The sequence below is a fragment of the Melospiza georgiana genome, chromosome 1, assembly GCF_028018845.1.
Source record: "Melospiza georgiana isolate bMelGeo1 chromosome 1, bMelGeo1.pri, whole genome shotgun sequence".
NCBI classification, from domain to species: Eukaryota; Metazoa; Chordata; class Aves; order Passeriformes; family Passerellidae; genus Melospiza; species Melospiza georgiana.
Genome location: NC_080430.1, coordinates 129,757,826 through 129,776,992, shown reverse-complemented (window position 1 = coordinate 129,776,992; position 19,167 = coordinate 129,757,826). Strand labels below are relative to the sequence as shown.

Here is a 19,167-nt window from a genome sequence, read left to right as displayed (position 1 = left end):
ATTAGCAAGTAACTCAATACAAGAAATTAATAATTTTTGTAGCTATTTTTGAGCATGATGATTAAGAAGATCCCTTTACATGTCGGCTGATTAAAGGAGATCTCTTAAGCCCTGGCATCCAAGCTGTGATGTACTGAAGAAGTGGGCTGTGGAAAGGCTGCTGTTTGCTGGTTTTGGTAGCCATGAATTTGAATCACAGAATCATGAGAAGGTTGGAAGGGACCTTCAAGAACATCCAGTCCAGCTGCCCACCCGGCACTGTCACTGTAACCCCTAAACCCCATCCCCCAGAGCCACATCCAGACACCTCTTGAACAGCTCCAGCGGTGGTGACTGCACCATCTCCCTGGGGAACCCATTCCAGTGCCTGACCACCCTAACAGTGAATTTTTGTTTCTAATATCTAATCTGAATCTCCCCTGTCTCAGTGTAAAACCATTTCATCTCATCCTCTCACTGCAGGCATGGCAGAAGAGACTGAAGCTCCCCTCATTACAGCCTCCTGTCAGGTGCTTGTAGAGAGTGATGAGGTCCCCCTGAGTCCCCTCCAGGCTAAACAAGCCCAGCTCCCTCAGCTATTTCTCATAAGTTCTGTTTTTAGAGCATTGTTGCCTTTCTCTGGACACCCTCCAGCACCTCAGTGTCCTTGGAGGACCCGAGAATGAACACAGCACTCAAAGTGTGGCCTCACCAGTGCCGAGTACAGGGGGGTTTGTCATGGCTAGTAGGCCTGGTTTGCAGTGCAGGGAGCTACTATTTAAAATAGCATTTCTTACCTGCTGATCAGTTGGGATGAATCCTACAAGCTTATGCACATTCATTATTTAGGATTAAAAAATTATTTGTATCATCCATTTCTTTCTGGCATGTCTGCATGTATACACACAGGACTAACATGGTACCAGAAATTTATGTTGTCAAAGTATCAAGGATTTTAAAGAGATGTCTTGCATTTTATTTTGTTAGATTCACTAATGATAAAATGTATGGCCTGCATACTGAAGTGAGAATTGGTGTCAAATACCACTTAGAACAGGCTTGGAACTACATGGAAATGTAATTTATTACATGGAAATTGTTGAAGAGGTATGGGGACAGAGTGCAAATCAGTATCTGTATAAATGCTCTTGAAGCATTCATATTTTTTCTGAAATCTTGGCTTTGTTAAAGAAATTTTGTGACTGTCAAAAGATAAGAGAATTTCCACTACAAATATATGTGATATCCTTTTAGATGTCTGTGTAGTCATAGTGCAAAGTCTCATGCACGTGCTATATTTACAAGTAGTGCATGAGTGCACTAAACTTTCCTGTGAACAACTGAGCAAATGAATTCCTATGTACAAGAAGCTTACTGGAGAAGAAGTAGAGTTACCCAACATGCAGAGAAAAGAAGAGAGGCTCAGGTCACACGATGTGATCACTAGAAAGCCTATGTCTGTTTTTATGATTGGGACTGGCAACTTGGTGCTTCCTCAAATTACACTGTGTATTGTTTACTGTAATAAATTTTCACTATGATTTCCTTTTTATACTTCACTTCTGATTTGCATTTACACTGAGGTGTTGTAATGAAGAGTTAAATAGCACATTTCCAGGAGTGCAGCTGTGGAGCTGCTGGTTATGGCAAGGTCTGTATGCAGAACTGTGCCTACCAAAAGGGAGTATATTTCAATTTAATATCTTCCTTTGCTGAAGTTTTTGGGTGGTAGTGAAGCTGTGGGATTGAAGGGGAAAGCCAAATGCTTTGCAGGTGCTGAAGACAATTCAACAGATAATTTATGATAATTTAAGACATAAATTAATTCAGAAAGAACTGGAAAGCAACTTAGTCTCCCAGTATGTTAGAAAAACAAAAGGCAATTAAAAAAAAAAGCCAGAGAATGTTCTTCAGTCCAAGACAATCGTGCCAAAAATAGCAAAACTTAGTTGCATTAGCTGAGGAGAAGTTATGTTACAGTTTTGCATATTGATGTCTACTGAAAGAAGTATCTGAGTGTTGCTGCAGGAGTTCAGCAGGAATAGAAGCACATTGCACTCTCCTGTCACCGGGCTGATAATTAGCTGGGAAACTTGCTGGAGGGGTTGTTGGATCCCACATAGGTGTCAGCAGGAGTGCTGCCCCTGAGTGAAGACTCAGGACTTTATTTAAAGGTACATGGAGCTGCTCAGTTGAGCACTGGTAATGGCTTCAGTGGCATTTCTCACTGATTAATCACTGCACATTGGCACAGCTGGAATAAAACTCAGCAGTTCCTGGATTCTGTTCCTGTGGTTAGACCGCCAGATCACAGTGTCCCTCTGGAGGTCCCAGTAGACAATAACAAGCAGACAATAATTTGACCAGAAATAGAAAATGGGGGAAGTAGTAACAATAAATTCATTAGCACAGTAATTACTAAAGTGAAGAGAATTCTGAAGATTAAGTAGTTATCCTTTAAAATTACCATCTTAAAAAGAATAAAGTAATATAGGAGTATCAGGCTAGGAAGAAAACGAAAATAACTACATCATCTTGGGGGAATTGGCCTACATTTTAGCCTTGGTGGTAAAGATGACCTTGTTTATGTGGAATGTTCATAGGCAGAGCCAAGGAAGGATATGAAAGAAGGGTATAATGCCCTGTGACAGGTTATCCTGTAAGAGATGAACCTTTAAAGATCTTGGCTCAATTGATGCTAACACACCAGAGATCGTCTGCTGCACATTGCATGCAACAGTGGGGTCACTCATCTTGGAGGATGAAAGCACTCTGAATATGCAATAATAATTGTTCCATAACAATCTGCATGACATTTAATTTTATAGTTAATTAATTTTTCTGTTTGCTGTTAGGGCCCAGTTCAGGGGCTGTCTTGGGTCAGCCTTTCCATCATGGTGGTCGGTCTGTCCCATTTCTGCAGCTCCATGGGCTGAGTTCAAAGGTGGAGGCAGTATAGCAGGCATTTCAAGCTAGTCACAAGTGTTTTTACCAGTTATACTCAGGTACTGTACTAATGAAGTGGCTGTAGATGCCAAAATTGCTAAGACCTTTAAAAAAATAAGCATAGAAAAAACTATACTGTTGCAGGCAAAGCAAAGAGCCTGACAAAAAAATCATATGTGTTCTGGAAAACTAAGGGAAAAGTGGAAGAAACTGCAGAAAGATTGGCATTCAAAGCACGACATACTTATAACTGAGTTAGAAATGCCCAGTAGATTTTTAAAGCTGTATTTCTCTAATAGTTGTGTTTCTCCTCTGAGCTGCTGATTTCAGTGCAGCATGTACCTGAATAGCTGACAGATAATTTGGATGTGGCTGTAGCAGCAGCAGTGGAGCTACAGTGCATGATAGGGTGCATCTCTGGTGGTACCTACATAAACGTGTAAAAACCCATCTCCTATCTATGTGCTGTAATTTTCATTTTTCAATGTCAAGGTCAAGAATGTAGTCAGAAGATCAATGCACTATGTTGTCATTGTTTCAGTTTGGAGAGGTAAATGTTTAAGAACAGTAGTTTGAAAGTAGGTCATTGCAATGTGAAATCTGCTCCGTTTTTTGTGAACTGTGGTTATTTAAATAATGGTATTTGCATAGGATCATTATTCATCTTAGACAAAAAAATGGAGGAAGAGCTGTTTCTAATTTGTGTAATCTCAGTAGCCATCCAAGTTCTTGGCACCATCTACCTCATTAAGCCTTAATAGAGGGTGTTGAATTGTTTCAACACATTTGCTACATCATTCAGAAATGCTGCCTAGATCTGTCTGATAGTGTATGCAATGACCCTTGCTACAATAAAAATAATAGAGATTGGGATAAAGAATAGTGTTACTGCCACTATTCCAAATTTAGAAAGTATCTCTCACTTCGTATAATGAAAAAAAAAAAAGCAGTTCTAAGCTCCTCAATATATGTACTCTTTGCTGCTTAAGCATTTTTAAACTGCTCTTGACAATGCATGAAATAATGGTTATTAAAAAATACATAAGAATGGTATATACATCCAGAAAATTGAGTGTTCATGGAAACATAGAAATCATTTCCTCTTGAAACTGCAGAAATGGTTTCTGTTTGCTTTGGGTGATCATCCTTTGTCATTGGCAAAATCAGAGACTGGATGTAAAGAGTTCCTCTGATTAAGATGTACACCTATCTAGTTGTACATCTATATTCCTTATATAAATTGTATACAAAATTAGAATGTAATTCCACAAAATTACTTTCTCTGTTTTTCAGGATTTTAATAGATTGGGGATGAGACTGATTTTCCACTGCTCTGCACTTTTTGTAGTTGTGTAGATTGTTGTACAGGATGTACAAAGTGGATATAAAATGCTACCATTCTGTTTTGACACATGCACAAAATATGTACAAATGATTATAGACCTATTACATTTGAATGATAAGAACATTTATCTGTGTGGAGATCATAACTGGTCTAAATGAGGGCTCTTGAAGGTCTGTTCATTCAGGTCACTTGTCACATGGGAGATACAGCTGTGGGCTACAAAGACATGTGCTTTTTGTTGTACCTCTGTGTTCAGGCTTACAGCAGGTAAATGGCTTTTGGCAGGTAAATCCTCAGACCATACCTAGAACGCTGAGGGCCTTATCAGTAACAGAGACCTCTGCAGTGGTGCTGGAAGGGCCTGAGTGGCTGTGTGTAGTTCTGTTCCTGATCTGCACCTCACTGTCAAGATCTGTAATCAGCACCTGGAAAACAAAGGATCCAGCCAGACCTGCATAGCCTGTTTGCTGTTGTATAACCAGAGTCAGATAACCAAAAGTGGGAATTACATCAGCACTAACTGTTCTGTTCCTTACAGCTGTGGTTAATTAGTTTTGATTCCCTGAGACAGCCTCTCTTATCAGGGGTAAATTCTTTGTCAAGGGAATGGCCAAGCATCAGACCTCTGTGCTCTATATACTGCATATACATATACAGTGAGTCTGATGCTGTATATACTTTTCTGGGATTACCGGGAGTGGTACTTAGCACTGGTACTTGAAAACAAACCATAGGGTATTCAAGATAGTTATTTATGCTTTTTATATGTAGCATGTGATTCTGAATAATAATGCTGGGGTTACTAAAGTTTTAGGAACATTAAGTACTTGTTGTACTTATAGCATGCAGGAAAACAGCTCTTTGTGTACAGTTCAGTCCTGTAAAAATATTTCAAAAACCTTTTTGGGAACATAAAACCATGAGTTGAAGATCCTGAAGTGATGGGTGCCACACACAAAACCAGTTTCTCTTTTCTGATGCTCTTAACAATTTGCTGAAGGATCAGTTAAAACTGGAGAATGGGCATCAGAGCAACAGTGAAATTACAGTGGAAGATGTAATTAAGATGTGGGAGAGAATAAGGAGCAGCTGCTTGCCTTAAACCACAGGATTGCTCAGAAGCCACATGGCAAACTGACTTCACATCGCATGGCCACACCAAGGCACAGAGTCGGCTGAACATACGACTTGCCATGGCAGGGAAGCAGAATGCAGGCAAAGGATGCTGCAGTCTGGCCAGGAGCAAATGACATTCATGATGCCTCTTGGGTCCTGTAGGAAATTCATCAAGAATGGCATGCCAAATCTTCTATACCAGCCTTTGACCAGAAGTGCAAGCAACAGTTTTGCAGTTGATTGTTGTTGATTATTTAATTCAGTTCTATCTTTTACGTTTTCTGAGGTGCTGTCTTGATTAACCATGCCTCTATTATGGCCAGAGGAAGAAACAAAAAGAGTAGGACAAGAGTGAAAAAGTGTTCCTTGACCAAATATGAAAAACTAGTCAGGACTCCCAAGAAATTTAAAAACATATGGGGCAGACTGACACTCAGCCCAGACTCTCTCACACCTTCCAAACTGAAGAGCTGTCTTGCTGAAGGCAGCTCTGCTTTGGGCATATCAGTGGAGGCCATTCCCGTCCCAGTCACAATTTATCATTGTTTTACATTCAGATACTCATGGAAGCAGGAACTAGAATGCAGAACTTCCTTTCTTCCTTACAAGTAAGAGAAAGACCCTGATAACAGTTTCCCCTGGCTCTGAAATGCTCTTTGGGTTTCAGAAATGCTGACAGCATGCACTGTGAAAATATCCATTGGAAGGAGTGTAACCCAAAATTTCATAAACTGATTGTTAACACTGGCCCAAGAGAATCAGTGAAATGAGCTCAAACTCAAGTGGCAATGGAATCCGTACTGCCCAAATCCTGCTTAAATTAGTAGATTCTAAACTGTGTCTTCTGCTTGGGGTCTGTGGGTAACACAGAGAAAGAAATAACTTGGCTGTGCTTCCTAGTGCTTCAACAAGAGCTAAATGCCTTCTTCAGTGCAAACAAAACTTGGGCTACTCCAGAAACAGAGCTGTGCAGCTGCAAGGGAATTTGAGACCTCCCCTGTCCGCCTTTTCTTCTGTAGGTTCACATTTTATTAGACTATCTTTTATCTAGCCAGTTGTTAACATATCTGGAGTGGGTAACTAAGTGTGTAAATAATTTTAGTCTTAAAAAATGGGCACATAAAGGCAGCTTGTTCTCTTTGTGGATCTAACTCCTGAGTTGAGATGACAAGGCTGAAGGAGGTTTTATGCAGCTTTTCTGATGAGGTGGGGAGAGCAGAGAAGAGCCACCTCAAGCACTTCAGTGTGTTTCTGAAGCCACAGCTGCTCTGTACCCCCTACAAGTCCTAGCAAGAGATCACAGACCAGCTGGGGACTGGCATAGCCAGCCTGCCTGTGCCTGTGCCTTGTCTTCTTGTGGCTCTGTGCCTGCTGGGGAGCAGTTGTAGGAAGCTCCTGCCGAGAGCAAGCTGAGAGCTCTCACTCTCACCACCAGCAGTGGATTTCATCTGGCTGGATCCCAGATGATGGAAGGTAATCTGTTGCATTCTCTGCAGTTTTTGACTTCTCATCTGCTGCTGAAGATTGTATCAGTAGTTTTGCATCCCTAATTTGTAAGTGATTTGCACTCCAAGTTGTGGGAACAAATAATTCTGTGCATAACTTAGAAAATGTGGCCTGCAGAGTCTATTTGCAGCAACCATATTAGTTAAATTACCAGTGTGATTAACTGTAAGAATGAGTGTGCTTTCATAAATACCAGTGCAATTATTTCTGGTAATTTATTCCACTCCTTATGATATGGCTGCAAGAATCTGAGCTAGTGTTTTTCAGATAATATATTCCATATTTTGTTGGGGGACTTGAGGGAAATTTCTTTTTGCTAGGGCAATTAGCTTATACTAATTTGGAGAACATTTTCAATGTTATTTTTTAGAGTTTAGGAAATGATAAGTAAAATGAATTTGATTGTAGGTACTCAGCAACATAAAAACAAAGTACACTTCTAAGCTCTCACTTCCGTATATTTTCATTTGTTAAGATTAAAACAGCATGCATAACATGAGTGTATATATAGATTAGGATTATAAAACCAACCCTCACTTTTGCAGTCACACTAGTTAGATAGTTATTTCTGAGTGAGTGTTTCATTCCCAAGTTACTTGTGTAGCTAGAGGTTAGTATTGCTGTAGTTGGGTTCATTTCAGCTTGTCTTGACAAATGCTTGTCTTGACAAATATCTTTTCCAAAATTATCTGTCTTGAAAGAAAAAGGACAACTTTAAATCTTTTTTTTTTTGTTGTTCCTTTTGATTTGGGTCCAGTATGGAATGCAGCTTCATGAGTAGTTGAATTAGCACAAGAGAGGAGTTTCTTTTTTCAATTTCCAGGCAGGAATGAGAAAAACGGTTTGGCTTTAGTAGAGTGATATGATCTTCAATCAGATGCTCTACCAGCTACAGCTTGGAAGTCTGGCACCAAAGGCTATTTCTTTAAGCTGAGCAGCAACTTTGTGGTTTCATAGCTGTTTGAAACCTTTTTAATTTTTTAATGCTGAATTTATGAAACATAAAGTATGGATGACAAAAATACTATCTTTGCTTTTAAATGGTTTGAGGAATTGTAGGATTATTTATTGATGGAAGGTCAGATCTTTCTCTGGAGACCATTCGAGAGCACTGCCTTTTTCTATTGAAAATTAGGAAATAATTATTCACATAACCTCCTTTCAGCCCTCCTTAAATTCCATGCTAAGGTCAAAATAATTACTGTTTACCACTTGTACTTATACAAAAGTTGGATATACTACACATCTAACTTTCATGCTATATCAAAGTTGTATCTTTGTGTGCCTGTTGTCATATGAACCAGACCACTTATTTCAGTTAGAATGAATGTGGGAAAGTAAAACTGCATTAAATTAAGGTTTAGAGGGATGCTGTAAACGCGTGTGTCTATGAAGACTTGATTGGCAGTTGCATGAGTTCTGCCTTGATTTCTCAGTAAATTGATGTGCAATGGTTATGTTCATTTTTTAATTCTGTTCTTCTACAATGAATGCATACAGACTTACAATTCTAGTTCAGAAAAAAAAATTTGCCTTACAAATTAATAAAAGTTACTATATACTCCTTCACATATGGCATAATCAAACATATATTTCTCTCAAACTCCCAAATGTTTGAAAGGTGTATGAAGATACTGAAGAATCATGCAAGATGGAGGTGTTCTTTTAAATTTGCATTAGGGGCTTCATATTTACAATAATGAATTGAGAATGACCATCATTCAATGAGGCTGAAGGAAAATTAATGCTTACTCATCAAATGAGTTCTTAGAATGAAGGAGTAATGTCCTGTGGGGCTTCAGAGTTGTGTGCCTTTCACATGTTACTATGATGCAGTGTACCTTTTCTACAAAACTACAGCACAATATTTTCCTGGCAGTTTGTGGGAATATTTCTTTGAAATGAGTGCTTGTATTCTAGAACAACTGGACCACTGTTGGAAGTCAGATGCCAGCTTTCATTAATTGAATATAAATAATAAACCAGCAGGCACTTGGAATGATACAACCCAAAAGAAATGAAATTGTTGATTTCTGACCTTCATTTTTGTGTGTTGTAGTAGCCTGGTGCCTTTTTTATTTGCATTTCTTACATCAGGTAACATGATGTAAGATGATGGGCATTTTTAGAAGTAATTTTGATGCAATAAAATTTATTTTTTCATTGTCCTGTGTGCTGAATTCATTTGCGTAGCTGAAATTCTAGAGGAAAAATTTTACTTCTATTATTGTTACTATTTCTATGTACTGATTCAAAGTGATGGCCTTAAGGAATATGCAGAAGGCTTTTAATAAGCAATATTATTTGAACCGCTCATGATACTGCTGTAGAAATGTCTCACTGCTGCTATATTGCAGAGTTATTAATCTTTCTTGACAAGGAGACAGTGGTTTTGAAGGTATTTTTGGTGTCTAGCTCCCACATCACTACATTTCCCATGTTCTTTATTGTCCTAATATTCCTCCTGACTGAGGGGCCTGGGAGACTTCAACGCGCGCTGCAGCCCGTAGGACAATGAGCGCACTCATGAAATTGAGGTCTGTCTCCCATTCCCTGGCCAAGGGTGCAGATCCTCTTACTCTGAGCCAGTTCCTGTGCTCACACATTCCCCCTGGGGTGTGGTAGTCCTCATCCCAGGACAGTCTCCTCCTTTTGATCATTTCCTTTTTCAAATCCCTAATGCTTCACCATCCTCACAGGTCCAGAAGTTCTTCTGACCTCTAGCACGTGACAAGGCAGAGAAGGTGTAAAGGGTAACAGATGCTACAAATAACTGCACAAGAAAATTGAGTCCATTGATGTCCTAAGATATTGGATATTACTCTGCCCTCATTGTATCAGTATTTAAGAATTATTATTATTGTAGTGTTTTAAACTTTTTTTCTCTTTTATAATACCAGTATATTACACATAACTGTGCTGCACTCAGAGGCGCATAGAGCAGATTAAAAGAAATAAGTATGCAGAATTCCTTGTCCCAGTGCAGGGAACAGTGTTTAAAATCAGAAATTACATGGAACATCTGTCTTATTCTTGAAAGAAAAACTGAGACTTCATTCCTACTCATTTTATCCAATTGAGGTCTTGATCAAAATTCCTACACTAAAAAATGCTATTATATTGTTTGAGTATTTTTTCCCTTGTCTAAGTAAAATTAAACTATGCAAATAGATAGAAAAAATGTTATTCTTGAAGGTGGTAATAAAGTTTCTTATTGTGCATATAAATACTGTATATTTTAAATATAAATTAAAATTTATCAGCTAATGAATAGAGAAGAAGGCATAGGAAGGCTTCTTGATTTTTAGTTTACTATCCTCACTGATGGATATCTGTAACTTGATTTAGGAGATAATGACCAAATGCTTTTAAAACAATAACCCATCTGAATTAGAACATTTCTCTTCAGGTTTTGACATCATGGTAACATTTTAATTTAATTCCTAAGAGGGATTTATTCATCCAGGGAAGATATATTTTAAACGCGCTAGACTATGGATTGTTTAAATCTGGTTACTTCCATGTGCAGACTTGTGTTGTCTGACCTTGGAAAGCACGTGGTGACAGAACCAAGATCCTGTAAGGATATTTATGCTGCTGTTTCCCTGTTACTAAAAAACTGATGCATTTTAAATGGAAGCTTTGTTACAGGTCATTAATTTGTGGCTCTGACTGTCTGTGCCACGTGGTGCAGGGGTGTGCACGGCTGCCCAGCTGCGGCAGCACAGTGGCACGGGGGCTTCTCTTTTGTCTCCAACAGAAGCAGGGGGCAAGAAGCTGCGGAGCACCGTCCAGAGGAGCACGGAGACAGGGCTGGCCGTGGAGATGAGGAACTGGATGACTCGCCAGGCGAGCCGGGAGTCAACGGATGGGAGCATGAACAGCTACAGCTCCGAGGGAAAGTAAGCAGCATTTACACTGTGGGTTCCTGATGTTTCTCCATGAAACTAGTTGTTAGAGGGAAGCACAGTGAGTGCTGGAGGTCCCATTCAGTCAGAATTCCCTTCACAAACCAGCGTCATTGATGGACTAAGCCTCAGTCTTCCCCTGTGAGTGAAAAGAGTCTCCCAGTGTTGGTGCAGGAAGGAGGAGGATCATTTCTGCTGTGCCATGAGAAGGGCACATCGGGGGGCAGATCATCATCATGAGGTGTGTCAGGAGGGGAAGCAGGTGCAGTACTCCAAGTAAAACACAGATATGGATAAGTTCTCTTCCAAAGACTCCTGGCATATGTCAGTGCTACGCAGAGCAAAGCATTTCCAGAGCATTTCCAGGTCACTGGACTCAAGAGTTTTTCAAAGATTCTGCTGCTTTTAACCTGAAGAAATTATCTGGGCAGCAGTACAAGTCTGTCACGTATCATGGTTATCATAGCATCATAAAAGCCCAAGTTAAAACTTCTGAGTGATGTATGTGAGACATTGCCTAGAGAAGTCTTATTGAGGGTTGATTTATTAGTGGTGTTCATCTGTGCTGCACACTATATATTGTGTTTCCAAGTTGGTGCACTATATGTATTTGAAATGGACGTTTCTTAATGATTGGTCATTACAAATGTCATTAGTTCTTGTTGCTCTGTAATGGGTACAGATAATTTATGGCAAGCATTTTAATTTTAAGTTACTTTGGTCCTTTGCCACAAGGGATTTCAGTTCTATTATTGAATAGACGTCATTCTCAAAGACATTTTCAACAAAATCTTTTGAATGAATGGCAATTTTGAAAATAGCAACCAGTATTTGGTCTAATGTCATCATTTCACTGTGTACATTTGATATTTAACCATTGAATTCACAGTAACTGAGAAGTGTGAGCAACGTAACATTCATGTAACTAAATCACTGGTAAGGGTGTGTGTTAGTATCTTAATGAACTGGTCTCATATCAGCACTAATTAACAGTGGCCTTTAATGCATTAGAAAAGGAGAACATTATGGAAGAATACAAATTTGGAAATTATTGAGGGGAGTGCTTTCTTTACCTGTTTGTTTATATGCTGGAGGCTAAATTGCTGCTTGTTGCACACTGTGGGATTTCAAAAATTACAGTAATTGTTTGGTAAGTTCCTTACAGTACTACCAAACCCACAAACATTAAGTGCAAAACATCTAGAAAACAAAAAGCAAATCCAAGCCAAAACAAAACAAAAAACAAACAAATAAATAAAAACACAAACAAAGGGCAAATTTAAGTGTATTTTTGTTTGGTTTCTTTTTCAATATTATTTCTAGTTTGATCTTCCCTGGTGTGAGGTTGGCTGCAGACAGCCAGTTCAGTGATTTTCTGGATGGACTTGGTCCTGCCCAGCTTGTAGGACGACAGACATTGGCAACGCCATCAATGGGTAAGTGTTTATGCCCTCTAGATAGGATATATTCTGTTTGGTCAGGTAGTTAGAACATAAAATTTATCTAGAGTCCCTTTAAATATGGATTTCTCTTGTGGTTTTGAACAACTCAGTTAAGACCAAAGCTGTAACCTCAGCCAAAGTTGGATGTAATCATGGATGCTTTTGAAGACATGCAAAAGTAGAAAGTTGCTTTGAAAAGTTCAGCCTTTTACCTCTTCTTCAGTTTTCCATCTTTAAAATGAGACTAATGAGACCAAACTTTTCTCTGAATCACTTGGATAATATTGTATAAAAATTGGTAATTTTGGTGCAATATGTTTATTACTGTGTTTAGAGGCTTGTGTATTCACAAGTTATCTTTTCATAATTTGTCGTTAACTAGAGCGATGGTGAAGAGATTTCAAGCAGTTTTACGGAGCTGCTTTGTATAAATTCCCTTGCTGCCTTTTTTTTAATTTGAAACTCTTAGGAAGTAGAAATTATTTTGAAGTAATAGAGGCCATGGAAGATGGGAGAGAAGGTGTTATTGCAGAGGTTTTAAATTGTTTACTAACATAAATAGCAGTGAAGAGGGTAAACCTTAAATTACATAGTAGTGTTAAAATCCAGATCATACTTATTGATGGAAAACAGGTGATAAAAGTCACCACGTATTCATCCTAGACATTTTTTCAACATTTCGTATACTAAAGTAGTTTTGAATTACAATGCTGGGATTTCTTTTTGTTATCTAGGAGATATTCAGGTGGGAATGATGGATAAGAAAGGACAACTGGAAGTAGAAATAATCCGAGCCCGTGGCCTTGTTGTAAAACCAGGTTCAAAGACACTGCCAGGTAAGGAAGAAAAACCTTAGTAATAATCTTAGCACAGGGTCAGGGCTTGGACTTGATGATCATAATGGGTCCCTTTCAATTCAGTATATTCTATGATTCTGAGAATGGCATTCTACCAAAAAAAGTCTGTGGCTTTTCTGTTCAGCTTTGCCAACTCTTAACAAGTTCAAGTCCCAGTAGGTTATAATGTTGTGTAGTGAAATGCATATTGTATTGAAATCAGAAATCAGCCCTACTTCAGGAGGAAATGAAAAATCAGGCTGCCAGAAGACCTCAAAGTATTTTTGGTAATAGCAAAGGCATCCTTAGTTATGGGGTAGGAAGGAAAGTATATACTGAAGATTTTATATAGAAGTCTCAGGAATGAAGAGGGAATTAAGAGATGTGGAATAGCTATCTACTCAAAAAGTAGACCACTATTTGATACTTACTCCTTCTCTTATAATCTGATGTCCTGTAACACTATGTAAAAAGGACAATATAATGATATTTTTAGCAAGCTCTTCTGCCAAAATAGAAATTGTGTCAGAGTCCTTTCTTCACTGATTTTCACCTTGTAGATAATTTAAAATTATTAACAATTTGGAACATTGATCCAGATTTCACCAAAGTCATTGCAAGTCTTGCATTTACTTAATAGGCCTATTTTGCATATTGTACAGTATAGGGATGCTATATATAGGAATACTTGATTTGTTCAGGTCAAAATCTGAATTGTTCCATGGTAAAAGAGACATACAAAAAGAAGTCAAGAAAAAAATACACCCAAGGAGAACAGTAAAGAAAATGCATGGATGCTTTGTATGGGAATAATTGTTAATACTGCTTGTGGATATTTCTTCTTATAAATTATATATCCTTTAAAAGCAGATTTTTATATGGTGATAGAAAGTGTGTGTGTTACACAAAAAAAACTGGACTTCTTCTTTACCTTCTGTTTTCTATTTTCATTCTTCTAAGCACCATATGTAAAGGTGTATCTATTAGAAAATGGAGTCTGCATAGCCAAAAAGAAAACAAAGGTAGCAAGAAAAACGCTGGAACCACTTTATCAGCAACTTCTATCGTTTGAAGAAAGTCCCCAAGGGAAAGTTTTACAGGTAATTTGCATAAATGTTCCTCTGAACCTGAAAATGTCACCTGTACAGTTTTCACTGAATGAGTTTCAAACTTCTTTGAGGTTTCATTTGGCAGTAAATGCTCATATTTTATATACTTGCTGAGCAGATAAACACTACAGTAATAGCTATTTATGCCAGTGGAAATTGAGTATGCAAGTAGAAGGGAGCAAAAGTGAGTTATAGATTATTTTGCTTCTGCTGTATGTATGAGCTCCTCTCACTGGGCTTTCCCTGCTATCGTGGGTAACTGTTGTTTGTGCCCAGATCATTTCTGTCACTGCATCATGATTAGGATGCACAGAACTAAACTACGGTAGCAGTTGGATATTTCATTCCTTACTGTAATTAAACAACCAGAGATTTTTGACAAATCAGATTAAAGCTTTTGACATTTTCACTAAAATTTTTCTATTTTCTTGTGTTTCTTTACCTAACAGATAATTGTTTGGGGAGACTATGGACGTATGGATCACAAATCCTTTATGGGAGTGGCACAGATACTTTTAGATGAACTGGACCTGTCCAACATGGTGATTGGGTGGTTCAAACTTTTCCCTCCTTCTTCCCTAGTAGACCCAACCTTAGCTCCTCTCACTAGAAGAGCTTCCCAATCATCTCTTGAAAGTTCAACAGGACCTTCGTATGCTCGCTCATAGCAGCTGTGAAACTGTTGTCATAGCAACCAGCGTTACAAAAAAATAAAATTACAGGTCGCAAACCCTGGTAACACTGCATGCTTAATGTTGTGTCTTCTGAGCCTGTTTCTAGGGCTGCAACGCGATCCTGTGTTCTCAAGGAAGTTGCACACATTGTGCCCTACGGAAGGCCCTCAGGTGATGGACTGAAATCATGAAGAACTGATAGGTTTGGAGTTCAGGGACTCAGTTTTGGTCCAATCTGAAGCCATGGACTAAACTAAAAAAAAATCAATCTGTTTCATGCAACAAAAGTCCTTTTCAATGGCATATCTGTTTTGTTGCTCCCTTTTCTTTATTTATCTGCCCTCCCCTCCTAAAGTTTGGTTATGCCACAGAAACGGAGTTACCCTCCCATGGAGCCACGTTACAAGTCAGTGGATTAGCAGACATTGGAAGAAAAGAAGAATCTAAGGATGATGGAAAAGTCAACTGGCACTTGCAGCAGTTGCTTGAGATCTGAAAACTCTTCATATTGAAAAGGTTCAAGACTTAAAGTGGTGGGCTTCATACCTCCAGCTGTTCACACGGTGAAACCCCAGACATGATGGACTCTCTGAAAAATAAAGTTCTGTGGATATACTGTACTGTATGAAATTAAGAAACTTTTTTGCATGGACACAGATTTAGCTGAACACTTAAATTATTTTCTTGGGGCTGCAACTTGCAAAACAAAAAAAAAAAAGAATAAATCAGCCATTTTCAACAGTTTATATTATTTTTAAAGATAAATTTCACTAGTGCATGGTTTTAAAGGGAAGAGAATGCAACAGGGTGATACAAAGACATACCACGTTTATCATTCTTTAAATCAGTCATGGTCTGTGTTTTTGCAGACTTATATTAAAAATAAAAAATAATTTCTAGCAAATATTTAAAATTCTGTTTATGTGACAAGAAATAAGTGTAATATATTAAATTTATTTAAATGTAAAAGGTACAAGCCTTGTAAAGTTCAACATAATGTGCAAATTGTACACTTCTTTTACCTCCTTCTTTCTCTATCTCTCCTCCCAATCTCCCTTCTTCCTTTTGCTCTTTTCCCCCTCTACCTCCCAGGATGATCAGCATATTCTAAAATGGCTACCTTTTGACTTATTACTGTCTTATGCCCCATATTTGGTTCAGGGTTGCAGATTGTTCTGCATTTCTGAATTATTTGAGAAAAATATTGTTTAAGAGCTTACTTTTTTTCAAGCATGTTGAAAAGGATTTTGCAACATGGCTTGGGAGTACATTAATGTAATTCAGCATGTATTTGATAAAGAAGATATTTGAACTTTTGCAATTTATTGTACAGTGCATGGTAACTTATTTTCGTTTTTTCTCACCTTCAAATTGAATTCTACAGCAAAATACTGGAATCATGTGGCCATTGTAAGATGTCTTCAATAAATTTGTGTTCAGCACCAGCATCTTTCATTCAAAGACTGAACTATTATTTCTTGAAGGTTTTTGGAAAGAGGAAAAATTAAGTACCTGATTGATTTTTAGGAAACAAATTTAAGCACTTTTATTTGCACTAAACCAAATTGATTGCTACATTTTTGAAATAACAGAAGCAACAAAGGTTACAAATCCATAAAGTTCTTCTGCTGTAAAGTTCAATTTTCATAAATTACATTTCCATTGCAAAAGACATAATTACATAATATCAGTCTGGAAAGTATCAGTCTTTGGTTGGTAAAATAGCCTTAAAGAAAACTTCTCAGTACCACTCTGTCAGCTCTTTGACACCATTGCCAGAACCTCACTGCAGTTTATGGATCTTCGGAACCCTGGGTTTTGTAGCAGACAGTAACTACCATTGGGTGGTGCTGCAAGTTCAAGCTTCTCATTAAGTTTCGTTATTTAAAGGGAATGTAACTGGCTAATGTTTAATAACAAAATATCCTTTTCTTTTTTTCTTTTTCCTGGGTCTTTGTATGCCTTTAATACCTACTTAAGGTTTAATATTGAAATCTTGCAATAATTTTTGAAGTATGTTACATTTACCTTTATGGCCACACAGAATTATTCTGATTTTATTTGAAAATCTGTTGAAGTTTCCCATTAACAAATTGTACATGCCTCATAAGAGGGAAAAATAACAGTATCACTTATAATGCCTTTTACTTTGTGCAATATCATAGAAAATGAGATTGTGTCTTGTCTGCAGAGTTTATATAATGGATTATTGTTAATAGACAGACTGGTAAAATTATATTTATTGAAATAATTTAGACACCTGTCTACCAGCAGCAAATAAATGCTACTAACATGCAGTCTACAATATCCCCTAGGATATTAAACAGAAATACATAACCATTTTCCTGACACTGTGAGATGTGCTCACACATTCTTGTATGCATAGTCCTCTATAAATTATTTCAAATTTTAAAATCAAGGACATGACGCATGGAAGGTTTGTACATAATTGTCATTATGCAGTATTTATTTTAAAAAAATTAATGTATTTTTTTTAATTTTCACACGTCTGCAATTCTACTTATGGTTTAGTCATGTAAATAGTACTATTCCAGTGATCACTGCTGTCTTGTAAATAGTACGTTTTAAAAAGTTAAAAGGAATTACAGTTGGGGAAAAAAAAGGGCAGATTAGGCCTGTAATGAACACCAACTAATGTAAATCAAACTCATTCTGGTGATGGTATTTAACACTTTAAATAAAACATTTTCTTTACAGAATTTGTGTGCAGAATTTTGTTGCTTTTCTCTAAGGTGGTCAGCAGCATCCTCCCGCGCCCTTCGGTGGAGCTGGTGCAAGCAGCCCACGCAGCTGGAGAGCAAGCTGGAGAGCACTGTGCTTTTCCTCTCCCACAGGGCTGCAGGTGAAATGCCGTGTGAAGGTGCCACTGTCACTGCCAGGCTCAGGAGCAGTGGGAGCCAGCTGTGCCCAGTGCACGGCTCCCGGGATGGAGCTGGCTCCCACCTGCCAGGACAGGCTCCAGCTCTGATATAGCCAGTGCACTGAATGTGCTGAGACCATGAGCAGGTCCCCTCAGCTGCTGTGCAGTGGCTGCACCATCCATCCAGTCAGACTTCCACCCTATCCCTAGATACCACCTAATGTTAGCTGCCTTTTTTCTTCATGAGCAGGGTACAAATGAGGACAGAATGCCCACCTGACAGTGGTGCCTGCAAGGGCTCACGCAGCCTCTGCAGAAGGGAGCAGGGGTTCAACACCTCTGCAGCGATGAGAGGGGTGGGTGGAGATGGGAGATTAGAGGATTGATCTCTACCTGACCCTTCAGAGGCAGCATCAGCACAGGCAGTGGTGACTGGGCACAACTTAAGCACTCATGACTTGGAAATTTACTGAAGAGTGGCTGGCAGTTTGCACAGCAAAGTGTGTGTATTTATTTCTAGATATGAGGTGAAAGAAAAGCACTGCAGTACTGTCATGAGACAAAACCTCCAAAAAAGCAAGCAAATGTATTTCGGGCCGAGAGCAGTGGTGGGAACCGTGAAGATAGAAACTCCATTTGTTGCATTGCATCTGCAAGTGGATTGCTGGAGGAACAGACCCAGGTTGCTGGTGTGTTAAACCACTAATACCCCAGCAGGTCCATCTTCTGCTGATGCTGACATTGCTGTTGCATGTCAGGCAAGTCTCGGGGTGGGAACTGGGTGGGAACTATTGGGGGCAGGTGAGGCTGTCCCATGCTCTGGAGCACATCACTTCTAGCCCTGTGGTGGGGTGGCAGCAAAACACCTCCTCCCCCAGCTGAGCATGTGACTGTGTCTGTCTTTGGCACTTTTTAGAAATGTACTCCATTACACTCAGCGAATCCTTGAAAAGGCCCTTTGTACAGACCAAAAAAGCTACAACGTGTACTTTTCTAAAGGGTCCTATTCTCTGAGACAATTTCTCAAGAGTGCTTGCTGTTTCCCCTCTCCAATTTCTTCTTGTCTATGTCCACTTAATTTCAAAACAAAACTAGATCATTTTAATATTAACAGTACCACCTTACTCATGACTACTCAACATTGGCTCAGATGGCTGATTCATCTGGTTATGCTGAGAAGAGTTTGTGCCTATAAAAAATGCAGTAAAACACCATGGTACCCTAACTGTGGGGCTTCCTACTTCCATGCCTTTACTTCAGTTTTAGAAGGTTTAAGTAGCATGGTGGCATAGCAGTGGTATATCAGTGGTATAGCAGTGGTATATATGTTGAGAGTGAGCATGGGGCCAGTGCCTCCTAACCAGCACATCATTGCATTCTCACAGTTTCCCACTACTATCAAATATCTGTGCACAACTGTATAAT

General features: G+C 38.7%; 1 protein-coding gene across 50 annotated transcripts in view; it reads left to right on the top strand.

The window, feature by feature from the left end:
• Positions 1 to 17,581, top strand: part of RIMS2 (regulating synaptic membrane exocytosis 2) — a 443,516-nt gene extending 425,935 nt beyond the window's left edge. For all 50 annotated transcript variants that reach the window (XM_058037275.1, XM_058037251.1, XM_058037219.1 and 47 more), the window contains 5 exons: positions 10,653 to 10,794; positions 12,124 to 12,236; positions 12,977 to 13,078; positions 14,039 to 14,178; positions 14,637 to 17,581. In XM_058037275.1, coding sequence (XP_057893258.1) covers positions 10,653 to 10,794; positions 12,124 to 12,236; positions 12,977 to 13,078; positions 14,039 to 14,178; positions 14,637 to 14,855 — 716 coding nt within the window. In that variant the 3' untranslated portion in view covers positions 14,856 to 17,581. The remainder of the gene's footprint in view (positions 1 to 10,652; positions 10,795 to 12,123; positions 12,237 to 12,976; positions 13,079 to 14,038; positions 14,179 to 14,636) is intronic.
• The last annotated feature ends 1,586 nt before the right edge of the window (positions 17,582 to 19,167 follow it).